General features: G+C 48.3%; 1 protein-coding gene across 3 annotated transcripts in view; it reads right to left on the bottom strand.

Moving 5' to 3' along the window:
- Positions 1 to 17,408, bottom strand: part of SFXN5 (sideroflexin 5) — an 82,412-nt gene that overhangs the window by 64,380 nt on the left and 624 nt on the right. For all 3 annotated transcript variants that reach the window (XM_033161144.1, XM_033161143.1, XM_033161145.1), the window contains exon 2: positions 10,807 to 10,875. In XM_033161144.1, the coding sequence (XP_033017035.1) occupies positions 10,807 to 10,875 (69 nt within the window). The remainder of the gene's footprint in view (positions 1 to 10,806; positions 10,876 to 17,408) is intronic.

A 17,408-nucleotide genomic window follows, 5' to 3' on the forward strand; every position in this document is an offset into this window, starting at 1 on the left:
CAAACTGCATCAGACTTCTCAAGTGCCTGCTGTGCTCAGGCCAGTGGTCCAGAGGGATTGTCTGAGAAGACCAAGCGAAGACACATCCTGTTCCCTCCTGCTCTCGGGCGCAGCAGCCTCTCGGCTCGCTCAGCCGCCACAGTCCCTGCTGTGCGTTAGCAGCAATCTGTCCAAGGAAATGTCACATGGACCAAATTAGCTTTGCAAAAATATCCGCCGATCTCCTCAGCTACCCCAACAGAGTTTCATTACAAGCAATTAAAGGCCTAATTTTAAGCCCTGTAGTCTCACACCTGCCAGGACGTGGGCATGGCTTCTGCCTGCGCCAGGGAACTTGATCAGTTCGGAAAGTTGGAAGTTTTGCACTGCCAGGGCAACAAGGGAGAAAGAGGGCAGTTGCAGATTCATTTGTGCATCTGTCAGGGATTCCATAGCTGAGAGGGAGGGGAAGGAGGACTTAGCCCCCGGGAGAAGGTCTCAGGGACAGCCAGACCAAGCCAGGAATCTGGTACCTCTAGTCCAAAATCCCCTCTGACGGCACAACCCCAAACAGCTCTCACACAGAGCTGCTCCTTGGGAGAATTAAATGTTTGGTGTATGAAAGGGCATCTTGATCCAACTACCATTGCACTGATCGCTTGATGGCTCTGAGATGGATGCTTTAGTTGAGATTTTCTGCATTGCAGGGGTTGGACTAAATAGGCCTTGGGGTCCCTCCCAACTCTACGATTCTATGATTCTTTGAAATTGCACACACAGCCCAGTTCATCCAGATAAACACCCTGTTCAAAGCAATGCAATGTGGATAGATATGTGCATTCAGATCTGGGTCCAATCTGCATGCAGCTCCAGCAAAAGGCTGGACTGGATGAATCCCAAACCGGAATTAAGATTGCCGGAAGAAAGATCAACAACCTCAGATATGCTGATGACACAACCTTGATGGCAGAAAGTGAGGAGGAATTAAAGAACCTTTTAATGAGGGTGAAGGAGGAGAACACAAAATATGGTCTGAAGCTCAACATAAAAAACTAAGATCATGGCCACTGGTCCCATCACCTCCTGGCAAATAGAAGGGGAAGAAATGGAGGCAGTGAGAGATTTCACTTTCTTGGGTTCCATGATCACTGCAGATGGTGACAGCAGTCATGAAATTAAAAGACGCCTGCTTCTTGGGAGGAAAGCAATGACAAACCTAGACAGCATCTTAAAAAGCAGAGACATCACCTTGCCGACAAAGGTCCGTATAGTTCAAGCTATGGTTTTCCCAGTAGTAATGTATGGAAATGAGAGCTGGACCATAAAGAAGACTGATCGCCGAAGAATTGATGCTTTTGAATTATGGTGCTGGAGGAGACTCTTGAGAGTCCCATGGACTGCAAAAAGATCAAACTTATCCATCCTTAAAGAAATCAGCCCTGAGTGCTCACTGGAAGGGCAGATCCTGAAGCTGAGGCTCCAGTACTTTGGCCACCTCCTGAGAAGAGAAGACTCTCTGGAAAAGACCCTGATGTTGGGAAAGATGGAGGGCACAAGGAGAAGAGGACGACAGAGGATGAGATGGTTGGACAGTGTTCTTGAAGCTACTGGCATGAGTTTGACCAAACTGCAGGAGGCAGTGGAAGACAGGAGTGCCTGGCGTGCTCTGGTCCATAGGATCATGAAGAGTTGGACACGACTAAACAACAACAAAAAATGAGCACATTTGTTTCTAAGCAAACCAATCCTTCACTGGTGCTTCTTTATCTTTATCCAGCAGGCCTTCAAACCTCTTCACATCCCACTTACGACCTTGCAAAGCAGCCATTCGCCCACAGAAAGCCTAGTCAGCCCACAAGTCTCTCTGGTCACCTGAGCTGAATCGTGACTCTTGGTTGTGATAATGGTTCCTTAGCCCTTCCCAGACGCTAAACATCTCTGCAATGTGAGACTGCTTGTTTTATCATCTGTTCCTGCCGTTAGGAATGGTCGCCAGGCTCCCTTTGCAGGCAGTCAAGCTTTGATGTAGTCCAGCCTGTGCTCGTTGTTTTTTGCTCTGCGTTTTCACCTGACCTTCCATGATTTCTCTCTCTGCACTGACGTGGGTACACAGAACTGCCAAATGAGCCACCCCACGGAGGGCGCTCTGATCCCTGGAGGTCTTGTGCTGTAAGAAATGTGCTTGACCCCAAACAAGAGTCTCGTGGCTTCTTACAGGCCAGAAAACTGACAACAGCCAACGCTGCTGCTGCTGCTGCAAGAGTCTGCTTCATCAGAAGCCCGGCGTGACGTGAGATGGAGATGGGTTCCAGTCCGGAAACCCTTATGCCATTGGCAACGTGTCTCCCGGGGGCCACAAGGCTCTTTGTGGTTCTTTCAGCCTACAATACGTCAGGGATAGGGAACCGGTGGGGTGGGCCCCATGTTGCTGGACTACATGTCCCATCCTTGCTCACCATTGGCCATGCTGGCTGCTGGCGTGTTGGGATTTGGAGTCCAAGAACCTCTGCAGAGTCTCCATTGCCCCACCCTCCATGGAAGAAGGAGAACTGCAATCTGCTTTCCACATGTAATGTGCAATGGAGACCACCAGCCGTTTCTTCTCCCTGGTTCTTGGCTTCCTTCTCCTGGCAACTGTTTCCCTTACTCACTGTAGAACGAGCCCTCCAGAATGGGAACGCCTGCAGGAGTACCAGGAGGGAGAAAGCGGCTGAGCAGTGAGGGGGAATCCTCTCCTTCCAGCTCTGCAGTTGCTGCCGCCTCCTTTCTTGGGCGAGGCACTTCTCCTTAATTTTTGTCAGTTTACTCACTGCAAAGTGCAATTATAACATATTGTAATACTTAGTGCCTACCTCACAGTGAGGATTAATTAATGTTTGAGCAGCACCTTGGAGATGTAAAGTGCTAGTTAAGTGCTAAAAAGCAGGCTCCCTAACGACGCCGGCTCTTAAGTCACGTTAACACCAGGATGGGGGGGGAAACGTCAAAGCAGCAGAAAGAAAGGAACGGCCCCTTTGTCTCGGCATGGGTGCCATGTGGTCCCGAGATCAGAGCAGCACGCAGGCCCACCCGCCAGCTCCTCCCTCGACTGGAAGGAGAGAGGTTGGTGGTCAACGTCCTGCCTCCGAGCTGCACGTGCTCCTGACCCTCCCACCCCCCTGAACCGCATGGGACACACAAGCCTCCCGAAAGCATACGGCAAGAATGCCAAAAAAGCACAGCATTCTCCAGTCACAGAGGCAGATCCTGCTTAGGAGGCAGAGGGGCCCACTCTCTCCTAACGGGAGGAAGCAATTCTGCAAGGCAGCTGTCCTGAAGGCGAACCCAAACACCCGTGCAGTGCTCTTCTGCTGAAAGGAGGGAGGGCAAGGGCCTCTGGCTGCCTGACCAGGTGTCACCAGTTTGCAAAGAGCGCAAAGAAACCTAGGCAGCTGCCTTCTGGTTGGGTCAAATTGTTGCCCCATCTAGCTTAGCCATACTACGTAAGAACATAAGAAGAGCTTGCTGGGTCAGGCCAACAGCCCATCTAGGCCAGCATTCTGTCCTCAGAGGGACCAAGCAGAGGCCTTTTCTGCAAAGCCCACAAGCAGGATTCGAGCGCCACTACTGTCTCTTCCGTGGGTTCCATGATCACTGCAGATGGTGACAGCAGTCACGAAATTAGAAGATGCCTGCTTCTTGGGAGAAAAGCAATGACAAACCTAGACAGCATCTTAAAAAGCAAAGACATCACCTTGCCGACAAAGGTCCGTATAGTTAAAGCTATGGTTTTCCCAGTAGTAATGTACGGAAGTGAGAGCTGGACCATAAAGAAGACTGATCACTGAAGAATTGATGCTTTTGAATTCTGGTGCTGGAGGAGACTCTTGAGAGTCCCATGGACTGCAAGAAGATCAAACCTATCCATTCTCAAGGAAATCGGCCCTGAGTGCTCACTAGAAGGACAGATCCTGAAGTTGAGGCTCCAGTACTTTGGCCACCTCATGAGAAGGGAAGACTCCCTAGAAAAGACCCTGATGTTGGGAAAGATGGAGGGCACAAGGAGAAGGGGACGACAGAGGATGAGATGGTTGGACAGTGTTCTTGAAGCTACCAACATGAGTCGGACCAAACTGCAAGAGGCAGTGAAGGATAGGCATGCCTGGCGTGCTCTGGTCCATGGGGTCACGAAGAGGCGGACACGACTGAACAACAACAACTGTCTCTTCCAACCAACAGCGGCTCTCGGGCTGGCCTGGCACCTTAAGCTGTATAATGAAGGCAACTGCCGCATTCCCTGGGGAGAGCAGTCCACAAGCAGGGAGCCACTGCAGAAAAGGCCCTGTTCTCAGGTAGGTTCATATGGAGAGAGGCAGTCCTTAAGTTATTGCAGTCCTGAGCCATGTAAGGCTTTATAGTTCAAAACCAGCACTTTGAATTGCGCCCGGAAACAAATTGCAGTCGGACTGTAAGATGCTCATGCCGTCTTGCCCCAGTGAGCAACCTGGCTGCTGAATTCTGCACCAGTGAAATTTTCCAAACCATCCTCAGACACAGCCCTACGTATAACACGTCACAGTAACCTAACCAAGAGGTTACCAGAGCACAGACGACAGTACAGTGGCACCTCGGGTTACAGACGCTTCAGGTTACAGACTCCGCTAACCCAGAAATAGTACCTCGGGTTAAGAACTTTGTTTCAGGATGAGAACAGAAATCGCGCAGTGGCAGCGGCGTGGCAGCGGGAGGCCCCATTAGCTAAAGTGGTACCTCAGGTTAAGAACAGTTTCAGGTTAAGAATGGACCTCCAGAACGAATTAAGTTCTTAACCCGAGGTACCACTGTAGTTATGCCTGAATAACAGACACGGGCAGGGATTGAACCTGGGACCTTCTGGGTTTTCTACTGGGAATAGTCCCAGGAAGCTTAAAGGAAGAAAATAAAACATTATATTTATATGCAACAGTAGCCGCAAGGTTACTGATAGCGAAAAATTGGAAAAGCGGGGTAATTCCAACAAAAATAGAATGGCTTGCCAAACTTCTAGAATATTACAATATGTCCAAAACAATGGAAGAAATTGGAAGGACCACAAGAGAAAGGACAGAAAAAAATTGGAAAGCGTTCAAAGGGTATTTACAAAACTATGTTGAAAAGTCGGATCTCCTATTATAATAAACAAGTTCCGTTATAAATATTGGACATTAAATAAGTTGGATACCAAAGGAGAATTGTTAAGAAATAAGAAATGGGAATAATAGTGTGTTAAAAGAAAGAAAAAGGATAAGTGGAAAGGAATTGCAGCTGAGTTGATTGGAAGTCAAGCACAAGGTGGGGGGTGTTGAAAGGTGGTGGGAAAAACAGATGTAAGGATGCAAGGAAAGATCGGTTGAGTTTTTTGTCTTTGTTCTTTATTTGTTATCATTGTTGTTGTTGTTGTTTTTCTTGAAGATGTGTAGAATGAATGTTAGTTTATTTTGTTTGTAACATGCGAATGTATTAATAGTTGTATTGATGAATAATAAAATAAAGCTTTTTATTAAATAAAAAAAGAACCTGGGACCTTCTGCATGCAAAGCAGATGCTCTACTGCTGAGCCACAGCCCGTGGCCACACAAGGGGCTCACCCCAAAGAGATCCGTGTGGGGTTTGGAGCTGCATTTGCCTTGGCAGGGAGAGGATCCCCTTTCCCCTGCTCCCGTTCACCTTCCTGAAGGCTCCCGCAGTTCTCAGGCCAAGCGAAGGTGTCCCTGCTACAGCACGTCTCGCCTTCCGCACGCATCCCTGAAAATTGATTACAGGTTTCACTGCAGCTTGTGTTTCATAAACGAAGCCATCATCGCCGGCATTACACCCTCCGAACAGCAGTTTTCTCCGCTGCAGTTCTCTCGGGCGGGTGTCCAAAGAGGACTCGCAGAAACCCATCCCTATCCATCTTCGCTGCCTGCTCTCAGATTAAGCCAATCAATTGTGGAAGAAGCACAAATAAAATCCCTGCCGGGGATGTTCTCAACCTGGCGCGCAGGGAGTTGGACTCTAATATGCTCATAAAGTAAATGGTCAGTTCAGGAGCCAAATTGTCTGCGCAAGAAAAGGCTCTGGGATGGTTGCTTCAAAGCGGCAGCTGCTCACGCAGCCAGGCTGCCTCAGGCAGAAGAGGTACAGATAGAGCTGCAAAATACTGAATCTGAGCAGGAGGGTGACATGCATGAGAGCCAGCGCGGGGTAGTGGTTAAGAGCACTGGATGAGGACCAGGGTTCAAGCCCCTCTTCAGCCCTGAAGCTCAGTTGGTGGCCTGGGTGTTGCTCAGTCTAACCTTCAGAGGCTGGTTAATACGTGGAGAGTCAAACATTGAGAAAACTCTGTTAAGAAGTGTGCCCGCAAAAACTGAAACATTTCTCCCAAAGCTTGCCATGGGGTGGGGAGAGACAGCTCTTGTGTGCGGCAGGTCTAGCTTCTAATCGGGGGGGGGGGGTGATTTTGCCAGGGCTCTGCAGTCGCAGAGCTTGGAGGAAGGGATGTTGCAGTAACTTATCACAGAATCATAGAAAGTTGGAAGGGATTCCATGGGTCATCTAGTCCAAGCCCCTGCAGTGTGGGAATCTCAGCTAAAGCATTCAAGACAGTTGGCCATCCAACCTCTGCTTAAAAGGCTCCAAGGAAGAAGAGTCCATAATCACCCAAGGGAGACAGTTTCACTGTTGAACAGCTATCAGAACGTTCTCCCTGATGTTGAGTCAGAATCTCCTTTCTTGTAACTTGAAGCCATTGGTTCTGAGTCCTACCACTGAGCCAGTGTGGTGTAGTGGTTAAGAGCGTAATCTGGTGAACTGGGTTCGTGTCTCCGCTCCTCCACATGCAGCTGCTGGGTGACCTTGGGCTAGTCACACTTCTTTGAAGTCTCTCAGCCCCACTCACCTCACAGGGAGGAAGGGAAAGGAGAATGTGAGCCGCTTTGAGACTCCTTCGGGTAGTGAAAAGCGGGATATCAAATGCAAACTCTTCTTCTTCTTCTTCTTCTTCTTCTTCTTCTTCTTCTTCTACCTTCCAGAGCAGGAGAAAACAAGTGTGTTCCTTCTTCCATGTGACAGCCCTTTGGGTACCCTCTCTCCTCTCAGTCTCCTCTTCTCCAGGCTAAGCATAGCCAGCCCCTTCAAGCGCTCCTCATAAGGCTTGCCTTTTGGACCCTTGAACATCTTGGTTGCCCTCCTCTGCACACATTCCAGCTTGTGGCACCCAGAACTGGACACGGGACTCCAGGCGTGGTCTGACCAAGTCAGAAAAGAATAGCATGATGACTTCCCTTGATCGGGACACTGGGCTTCTGTATCGCCTTGCTCATCTGTTCTGCACTCAGTTCTGCTAGTTCTTCTTGTGGCTCTTCCCTGGAAAGCGCTGGGCACTCAGGTCCTTCTGCCTCGGTGTCACCTGCCCACACAGCCATGCCTGCCAAGTCAGCTTTGCACCTGGTTTCTGCAAATTTTTTGTGCCAATTGAGCACAACGCAAGCCTGAAGCTGCTTCTTTCATTCGCCATAACTTCTTTGCCCTTGCCCGCATCCTTCTGAAATGTTGCAGGGTGCTTTCTTTCTTTTTGTAGTTTGCATTTCCTTTTGTTGCCCACAAAAGGGAGGGAAGCAAGTCCCTTTAAGTTCTCCCACTGCCCATTCTCCTTTTAAAGGCACCCGGCAAAAAAGGCAATTACTTGGCAAGTTTCTTACCCAGGATGGCCTCTATGATTTATGCTATCTCCAAACACAAAGTGCACACTCCTAGTCAGAACCTTCACTGGAGAAGATTCAACCCAGTCCCTGGAGGCTCAGGGGGTTCGGAGTGGCTTTTTTCCTGCTCCACCTGGTTTGCCCCCTTTTGGACAGAGATGCTTCCTCGGCCACTGTACTCCATGCTCTGGTAACTTCCTGACTGGAATACTGCGACACATTCTACGTGGTGCTGCCCTTGAAGACGACTCAGAAACTTCCAACTTGTCCCAAATGCAGCAGCCAGATGATTGGTGGGGGTTCCATTTAGATCTCACATCACCCCTGCTTTAAAACAGCTGCATGGGCTGCCTGCTTACAGAATCATAGAATCCTAGAGTTGGAAGAGACCACAAGGGCCATCCAGTCCAACCCCCTGCCAAGCAGGAAACACCATCAAAGCATTCCTGACAGATGGCTGTCAAGCCTCCGCTTAAAGACCTCCAAAGAAGGAGACTCCACCACACTCCTTGGCAGCAAATTCCACTGTCCAACAGCTCTTACTGTCAGGAAGTTCTTCCTAATGTTTAGGTGGAATCTTCTTTCTTGTAGTTTGAATCCATTGCTCCATATCCGCTTGTCTGGAGCAGCAGAAAACAACCCTTCACCCTCCTCTATATAACATCCTTTTATATATTTGAACATGGCTATCATATCACCCCTTAACCTTCTCTTCTCCAGGCTAAACATACCCAGCTCCCTAAGCCGTTCCTCATAAGGCATTGTTTCCAGGCCTTGGACCATTTTGGTTGCCCTCTTCTGGACACGTTCCAGCTTGTCAGTATCCTTCTTGAACTGTGGTGCCCAGAACTGGACACAGTATTCCAGGTGAGGTCTGACCAGAGCAGAATACAGTGGTACCATTACTTCCCTTGATCTAGACGCTATACTCCTATTGATGCAGCCCAGAATTGCATTGGCTTTTTTAGCTGCTGCATCACACTGTTGACTCATGTCAAGTTGATGGTCTACCAAGACTCCTAGATCCTTTTCACATGTACTGCTCTCAAGCCAGGTGTCACCTGTATTTGTGCCTTTCATTTTTTTTGCCCAAGTGGAGGCAGTGAGAGATTTCACTTTCTTGGGTTCCATGATCACTGCAGATGGTGACAGCAGTCACGAAATCAGAAGACGCCTGCTTCTTGGGAGAAAAGCAATGACAAACCTAGACAGCATCTTAAAAAGCAAAGACATCACCTTGCCGACAAAAGTCCGTATAGTTAAAGCTATGGTTTTCCCAGTAGTAATGTACGGAAGTGAGAGCTGGACCATAAAGAAGGCTGATCGCCGTAGAATTGATGCTTTTGAATTATGGTGCTGGAGGAGACTCTTGAGAGTCCCGTGGACTGCAAGAAGATCAAACCTATCCATTCTCAAAGAAATCAGCCCTGAGTACTCACTAGAAGGACAGATCCTGAAGTTGAGGCTCCAGTACTTTGGCCACCTCATGAGAAGAGAAGAATCCCTAGAAAAGACCCTGATGTTGGGAAAGATGGAGGGCACAAGGAGAAGGGGACGACAGAGGACGAGATGGTTGGACAGTGTTCTTGAAGCTACTAACATGAGTTTGGCCAAACTGCGAGAGGCAGTGAAGGATAGGCGTGCCTGGCGTACTCTGGTCCATGGGGTCACGAAGAGTCGGACACGACTGAACGACTGAACAACAACAACAACGTAGTACTTTACATTTCTCCCGAGACATTATACCCGAGACCAATTCAAGGTAATTCAAAGCCCTAAATGGCTCAGGCCCCAAATACCTGGAAGACCGCCTCCTTCCCTACAGACCCTCCCAGGTGCTAAGATCAGCACCTTTTGGTTGTTCCTCTGTCTTCAGAGGTTGGAGAGGGTGGCCAGGGAGGAGAGGGCCTTCTCTGTGGTGGCCCCTGAACTGTGGGACTCCCTCCACACAGAGGTGTCCCTGGTACCTTCATTGCACAGCTTCCAAAGGATGCTGAAGATGCATCTCTTCACCCTCTTCAATATATACTTGAGGTGGATATTTTTTTAGGACCCATGTTATTTTGGTATATTTTTTATATTGAGTAATATTGTGTCTTAGAGATGACCACAACACCTGAAGACAGTCAGATCCTGCATCCACAGTGACCAGAAGAGAAATGACCGCTGGGAGGAGCCCAGAGAGAAGAAACTGCAGCAGTCCAAGCGGTTTCCTTCCTCTGCCCCAGATGCAACAAAACATGTCTGTCCCATAGCGGTCTCTACAGCCACAGCAGGGGCTGCAACCTGCTAACGGTTTGACCTCACCCCCAAAGGCGGACTCCTCCATTGTCTCCCGAGACAGCCGGATGCCAACAATATTAATGTTGGGTTTTAATTGTTATAACCCACCCTGGGTCCTTAGGGTGAAGGGCAGGTAATAAAATGTAATGACAACAAGAACAACAAGAAGGTTCCAGACAACCACGGACTCTTCCAGGATTCACACACACACACACACACACACACAGCTGGCATAAGCGTGCCCAGTTCTCACTGGTACCCTTTTGGGGTTTCCCAGGTTTTTGTTTAGTTTAGCTGAGTGCTTCTGCACATCTTGGAGTGTCTCCCCACATACCTCCTGGCACCTGCACAGAACTCCCTCCATATTGGTTCTGCAAGGCCAGGCATCGGAGCTCATAGTTAAAACATATGATTTCCTAGGAACACAGTAGCATCATGTTCCGTGCTTAAGGTCATATTTGATTCTCTTGCTAATTATGCTGTTTTAAATGTGCATTTCATGTTTGAATCCCTATAGCAATGTTTTCTCTTGAAATGTTTTAAGATTTGTTTTTTATTAATTTTGCTGCGTTAAACGTGCATTCTATAGTTGATTTCCTTTGTAAAGTTTCATTTTGAAATCTTTAAGATAATGTTTTAGTTTCTTGTTAAATATGTTGCTTTGAATGTCTACCTTATATGTGACTTTCTTCAGTTTCATGCTAGATTGTTTTATTTTATGTTTTAACGTGGGTTGTAAACTGCTTTGGGATTTTTTAATTAAAAATATAAAGTAGCATAGAAATGAAATGAATCACCATCATCGTTTACCCAGCAAACGCACGCATGCATGTTCACACATTACCTCGGTGACAAAGAGGGTGCGGGGGTCAATGATGTCCAAGAAGTGTCGGAACCTTCCATAAAACGAAGTCTGCAAAGACAGAAAGGCACATAGCTCAGACATGGCGGTAGCACAAGGCATCCTTAACCCTCTCTCTCACTGCTGGGAATTCAGAAAAGGGGCAGCTGCTTCCCATCACTCCACGCTGAGGATAAGAATGTAAGAGCCTTCAGGATCAGGCCAAAGGCCCATCCAGTCCAGCACCTTGTTCTCATCGTGGTTGAACAGTTAGTTGCCTGTGGGAAAACATCAAGGTCGTAACCGGCTGATAAATAATCACAATTCTCATCAATTGCACATATAAACAAATGTAATATAAATCTCAAACATAATAATAGATAGGCACAACCATTCAACTGTAAATATATGCCATCAACATGTATCCATAAGTATCATGGGATCCACAATTTACAGATCAAGGTCCCAAGGCAGACAAAAATAAAGCATGGATGTAATAATTATTATAGTCCTGCCAGTCTGTAACATGAACGTTGCCACAGAGGGGTGTGATGCAGGTTGTAATGGTTGGCGATGGCTCTGTAGTTACGCCACTCCAAAAGATACAGGTGAAGTTGCCACGAAGAAAAAGTCAAACAAAGAAGTAATTCTGCAGTAATGCCACTCCAAAATTAGATGGAAAAGGCCACGAAGAAAACGTCAAACAAAGCGGGACAAGGTTACCCGGGTTACAGTCCTTGTTTCGCCTAAATTAGGCTTCATCAGCACAAATATGCTATATAAAGAAGTACAAAATCAGTTTCTTAACCCAAATGTCTGCTATCAACCCACAAAATAAACGTTGTTATACATACCACTTGAAGTGAATGCGTACACACAGAACAACAGGAATAAAAATTAGGCTTCTTCAGCAACAAATACGCTGTATGATGTCAAACATTTGTTTATATGTGCAATTGATGAGAATTGTGATTATTTATCAGCCGGTTACGACCTTTGTGTGTTTGGCATAATGTCAGTCTTGACCTGGGTTCTTTTGGGTGTTATTTGTCGGAAAACATCAAGCAGGATCCGAGTGCATGAGCTGTCTGTGGTCCCCAGCAATGGGCATTCAGAAGCACTACATTCTGCCTTGGTCAGACCACACCTGGAGTCCAGTGTCCAGTTCTGGACACCACAATTTAGGAAGGATGTTGACAAGCGGGAAGGTGTGCAGAGGAGGGCAACCGAGATGGTCAAGCCTGACGAGGAGCGCTTGAAGGAGCTGGGTATGTTTGGGCTGGAAAAGAGCAGACTGAGAGGAGATATGAGAGCCATCTTCAGATATCTCAAGGGCTGTCCTATGGAAGAGGGAGAAAGCTGGTTTTCTCCTGCTTTGGAGGGCAGGACCCAAACAACGGATTCAAGTTACAAGAAAGGAGATTCTGAGCATTAGGAAGAACTTTCTGAGGGCAAGAGTTATTTGACAGTGGAGGAGACTCCCTCAGAAGGTGGTGGACTCTCCTTCCTTGGAGGTTTTTAAGCAGAGGCTGAATGGCCACTTGTCAGGGGTTATTTACCTGTGATTCCTGCCTTACAGGGGATTGGACTAGATGACTCTTGGGGTCCCTTCAAACTCCGCAACTCTATGATTCTAAGGCATGATGCTCCTACTAGCTGCCAGGCACTGTGAAGAGCACAAAAGTGGTACAGTCCTCACCCACCCAACCCCAAACAAGCCCCACAGGCCCCCTTTGCGTGAGCCACTTGGGAGTGTTCTGACTCCGGGGTTCCTGCACGTCTCTTCACACAAAGAACCGCAGTGACATTCGTTCCCTCCCACGCCCAGACCAAGCGTGGAGAATTTAGAGGGAAAACTCTTTTAAATCAAGCAGCTGAAAAAAAACCAACCACCATTATAATTGGTGTGGAACACCTCCGGCTTTTCTCCCCCTCACAAGAACAGCTTTTGGCTCGCTTACAAACAACAAAACTAATTAAAAAAAATCTTTTTATAAAATAAATTAGTTTGGGGCAGAGACGCAGCAGAAGACAAAACAGCGCCTGATGCCTGTCAGGATGAAGCCGACTCTGATGGCTCGTACAGCTCCCTGTCCTACGCAGCATGGAGGCTGCTCCTGTCACCTGTGCCCTTTGCCCCCAAGCCCACCCTTGCCGTCCCAGCCCCTGGCCCAAAAGGAAAGGCATTGCTCACACTTTGCAGGCTGCCCATGGGCGCGTTTCACTCGGCCATTTTGTGAGATCCCTCTGGTCAGACATAGCTGGCATCCCCAACTGGCACCAAAGGCCTGCTCCTGGGCATGGCCCAAGGGCAGGGGGAGATCCCTGGATTTCACCCCCCGACTCAGCCACAGGCTCAGAGGGTGGGAAAGAAGCACTGGGCTGCCCACTCCCACACAGCCTGCAGAGGGTCTCCTGATCAATGCATCACAAAGGAAAGCGCCCCCCCACCCCCCATTTCATGTCCTGCTTTGAGAATGAGCGAAATAAGCAAGGCTGGCTCCACCTTGAGCCTCAAAGGTGGGAAGGACTGCTCCCCCTCCCCTGCTACCTGGTCACAGCCATGCCACCAGGCTGACTCAATGGAAAAGGGGAGAGGCAGGGCTCACCCCACCATGCTTTGCCAAAAGGCCTGCTCCGGCAGGCGCCTCCTGCCCATGAGCTCGTTCTGTGCCAGTTGGTCTTTATAAGGACTGTTATTTAAGAACTGACAAGTGAGTTTGCTTCCCCCCCCTTCCCTCCTCGTCCTTCTCCCTTGCGGGCCATGACTAACTTGCCAAGACTCCCTAGCGGAGCATAAGCACTCTTGAATCTCAACTAGAAGAGTGTTCAAACTTGCACAGCATTGGGCACTAAATCTGCCCAGGGTGGTTCTCTGTCCACAACGGCCCTCCAAACCCTGACCAATGGGCTTTTGGCAAGTCTTCAAGCCTGCAGGCAGGGCAATGCAATGCAATGCACAAGCCAGTCACCATAGTTTTCTGCGCATTTCCCCCTCACCAAAGGTCTGTCTGTCACCTTTACAGGGATATCTGCAGGGGGGTGGTGTGGCAGGAAAACCTCTTAAACTTTGCTGCTCCTGGGCAGTCTAACCAAAGCTAAGTGGCATTTATCAGGTATACTTCTAATCTGTATCTAGGGCTTTACATTTCATATTGCAATGTGTTGTTTCTGGGGCACAATGGAACTCCCAGGAGCAGGGAAGCCCAACTGTGGCTTCCAAAAGATTTAGCCTCCGCGCAGATTTCCCAACCAGCTGCATGGCAGGGCTGCTTCTCCGGGGCGCTGCCTCCTTTCGCTTCTCAAGCACAAGCTTCCGCAGGCAAGAAAGTAGGTCTCCTCACCCCAAGAGGCCAAATATCCTTGTTTTTGGAGATGACGGTGAGAGCGGAATCGAAGCAGAAGCTCTACGCTGTCAGGGCTGCTTGCGATCTCAGCAGGCGCTCAGGTGGATGCTGACAGGGGTTAGAAAAAGCACTTTCCATTTGTGCATTTGTTTCCCAGGGAAGAAGCCGCTTCCACGAAATGGCAGCCATAGGACAGGGTGTGTCTCTTACGATTCGACTGGGAGGGAGAGTCCTTCCAGGACTTGTTTCAGGGATGCAATTGTACTATTGATTCCATGCTGTCCACTCCCATGATATTTCTTCCTAAAGTTGGCAGTATGGAGTGTTTTGCAAATAGTAATAAATATCCCACACCTGCCCGGAATGTGAGAGCGGGTGAAGGACAGGGGTGGCCTGACTCCAGCCTCACGCTCTGCCTTGGCTTTTTTCTAGAATCCTCATGGGTCGCAAACACATTTTGAGGTCCCAAATCAAGAATGTACACATGGCTCTTTTCACACTGAAGGCATAACTAACCAGCACCCAGAGATTCTGAGTCTGCATTCTTACTCCAGAATATGAGAAGCACCTTGCAGGATCAGGCCAAGGCTTCCTAGTCCAGCACTCATTGCAAAAATCCAAGGAATCAGCTAGTCCTAGGCGAATCTGCCAGAAATGGCCCGGTGGTCTTCAGCAGCAGCACGCCTTGGCATAATGGGTCCATGTGCCTGACTGTTAATCAGAAGGCTGGTGGTTCGAGCCCACTCAGGGACAGCTGTGGGAAGGATTCCTGCACTGCAGGGGGTTGGACTAGATGACCCCCCAAGGTCCCTTCCAACTCTACAATTCTATTATCTATGAGCCCTGTTGAGCCTGTATCTCACCCCCTGCACTAGGTGGTCAAAGGCAAGCCCATAATTCTCCCAGCTCCACCTCATACAGGAAGAACAACACTGACCTAACTTTTATTTTAAGGATTACTACAATGATGTACATGATGCGTTATGCACACACTCAGAATGCACTACAGCCATGGGAAGGACGATTGTTCTTCCCTGCACCAGAACCACTGAGGTTAATGGAACTGGGGACCAGGGCACTGGACTCGGGCTCACAGCCCTAAGAGGCAGGAAGAAGCCAAGACTTAATGGACCCTCCCTGACTGCAGAAGAGGGCTAACCTCTCTTCCAAGATATAAGCAACTCACGGCCTTTCCACAGCAGCAGGAACACTAAAGGAGCTTGCCAATACTGCACATGGAAACCTCAGCAATGCTACAACGTCCTCTCCCCACCTTATTTATCAGAAGGAGGGGCCGTGTTGCCCAGGCATAGGCAAACTCAGCCCTCCAGATGTTATGGGACTACAATTCCCATCATCCCTGACCACTGATCCTGTTAGCTAGGGATCATGGGAGTTGTAGTCCCAAAACATCTGGAGGGCCGAGTTTGCCTATGCCTGGTGTTGCCCAATGGCCAGAGAGCTGAACACAGAGGCATCTGCATTGCCCACGGACTTGTTCATGCTCAGTTCCCCATCTGTAAAATGGGAATAAGGATGGCCTATGTCACAAGGCTCTTGTGATTCTTTTTTTAATAAAAAAAGCTATACTTGGCACATTATAAATCTTCTTGGATCATGCATGTTAAATAAGTTGTAACAATAAATGGCATTCAATTATCCCTTGCACTTCTCACAAATATGAACTTTCTCCAATTAAATCTATGATATCTAAGAGCCACATCCTAGCAAGTTTTGTCTAATCCAACCCACCACCTCCCATGGGATTTGCTCTCCCTCCTGGTTCCACCTATTCAGAAATCCAAAACCTGGAAGTGAAAATCCTTCACAGCCACGGCTGGTGGCCTGTCTACGTGCAAGGAGGGCTTTCAGCTGCCCTCCAGAAAAGTCGGGCAAAGGACCAAAAGAAGCCCAGAGCGACAAGCAAATAGTCCCGTATGACGAAATGAGGGTTGTCTAAAGGAAATCCACCAGGTCCTTTCAGACATTTCAAGGTCAGAAGGAAATGCAATGGTGTTATGAGTGATCCACTTATTGCATTGGGACTTTGACCCTACAGGGCATTTATGAGCATCCCAAGGTAAATACATATACTAACTGAACATTAGGCACAGTTTTCCGGAAATGTCTCCTAAAAAAATCCTCCTTGTTGTGAACAAGGCAATGGCCGGAGCAGAGACAACATGAAGGCTCAGAGGCTAAACCCCAATTCTGCAGCTCCTAAAAAGGAACAGAACTCAGCAAAGATCTGTGTATTCTGAACAACCAAAGGGGGACTTGTTTAAAGTGCTCTGGGTGCAGTTATGGGCATGCATCCCAGGGTAGCTTCCCCCCCCCACTGAAAAAAAAACTAAAGAGAGTGCTAGAGAGAGAAATTAGAAATTCACCACCAGCAGAATGCAATCTCTGCCTTGAAGGCACCCCTTAACCCTTTGCTGCCCTGCACTGATTTGACAGAAGCAGGCTGGGATGTTTTGCAAGGTTGCAGATGATGTTGGGGTATGACTCTCCCAAATAAACTGCATGCAAACCCACGTCCTTTTGCAACCCTGCAAAGCATTCAAAGGCGGGCTACGGTTTGATAATCTGCTTGGGGCTGCTTCATGGGTACATCAAATGTCTCCATGCTATTTTGGTTAACTAAATAGCAAAAGCATTGTCCTATGCGGATGTATAAACGATGCCACTTACAAGGGACTGCCACGGTTTCTCAGCTACCCTTTGGCAGAAGATGCGAGGGGCGGGTAGGAGATCTAAGGTCTCTACCTGCTACAGTAACCGCTGCCTTTTTCTTCCCCAAGTACCTTATAATCACAGAATTTTCAGAGTTGGAAGGGACCCTGAGGGTCATCCAGTCTGACCCCCTGCTGTGCAGGAACCTCAACTAAAGCGTCCCTGACAAATGGCCACCCAACCTCTGCTTAAAAGCCTCCAATGAAGGAGAGGCCACCACCATCACCTTTTCAGGGAGTCCATTCCTCTGTCTTCCCATCAGGAAGTTATTCCTAATGTTTGGGCGCAATCTCCTTTCTTGAAATAAAAATTAAAATTAAAAATAAAAATTGTCTAGTAGCACCTTATAGACCAACTAAGTTTGTTCTGGTGTAAGCTTTCGTGTGCATGCACACTTCTTCAGAGACTTCAGATCTCCTTTCTTGGATGAGGCAACAGCACTGGCAGCAAAGTTTCAACTGCGAGGGTTTCAGAGAGTGGAAAGTGCCTTGTGAGCAACTGAACAGCACCCACCCTCCGCCGGAT

Source organism: Lacerta agilis, chromosome 9, assembly GCF_009819535.1.
Source record: "Lacerta agilis isolate rLacAgi1 chromosome 9, rLacAgi1.pri, whole genome shotgun sequence".
Lineage (NCBI taxonomy): Eukaryota > Metazoa > Chordata > Lepidosauria > Squamata > Lacertidae > Lacerta > Lacerta agilis.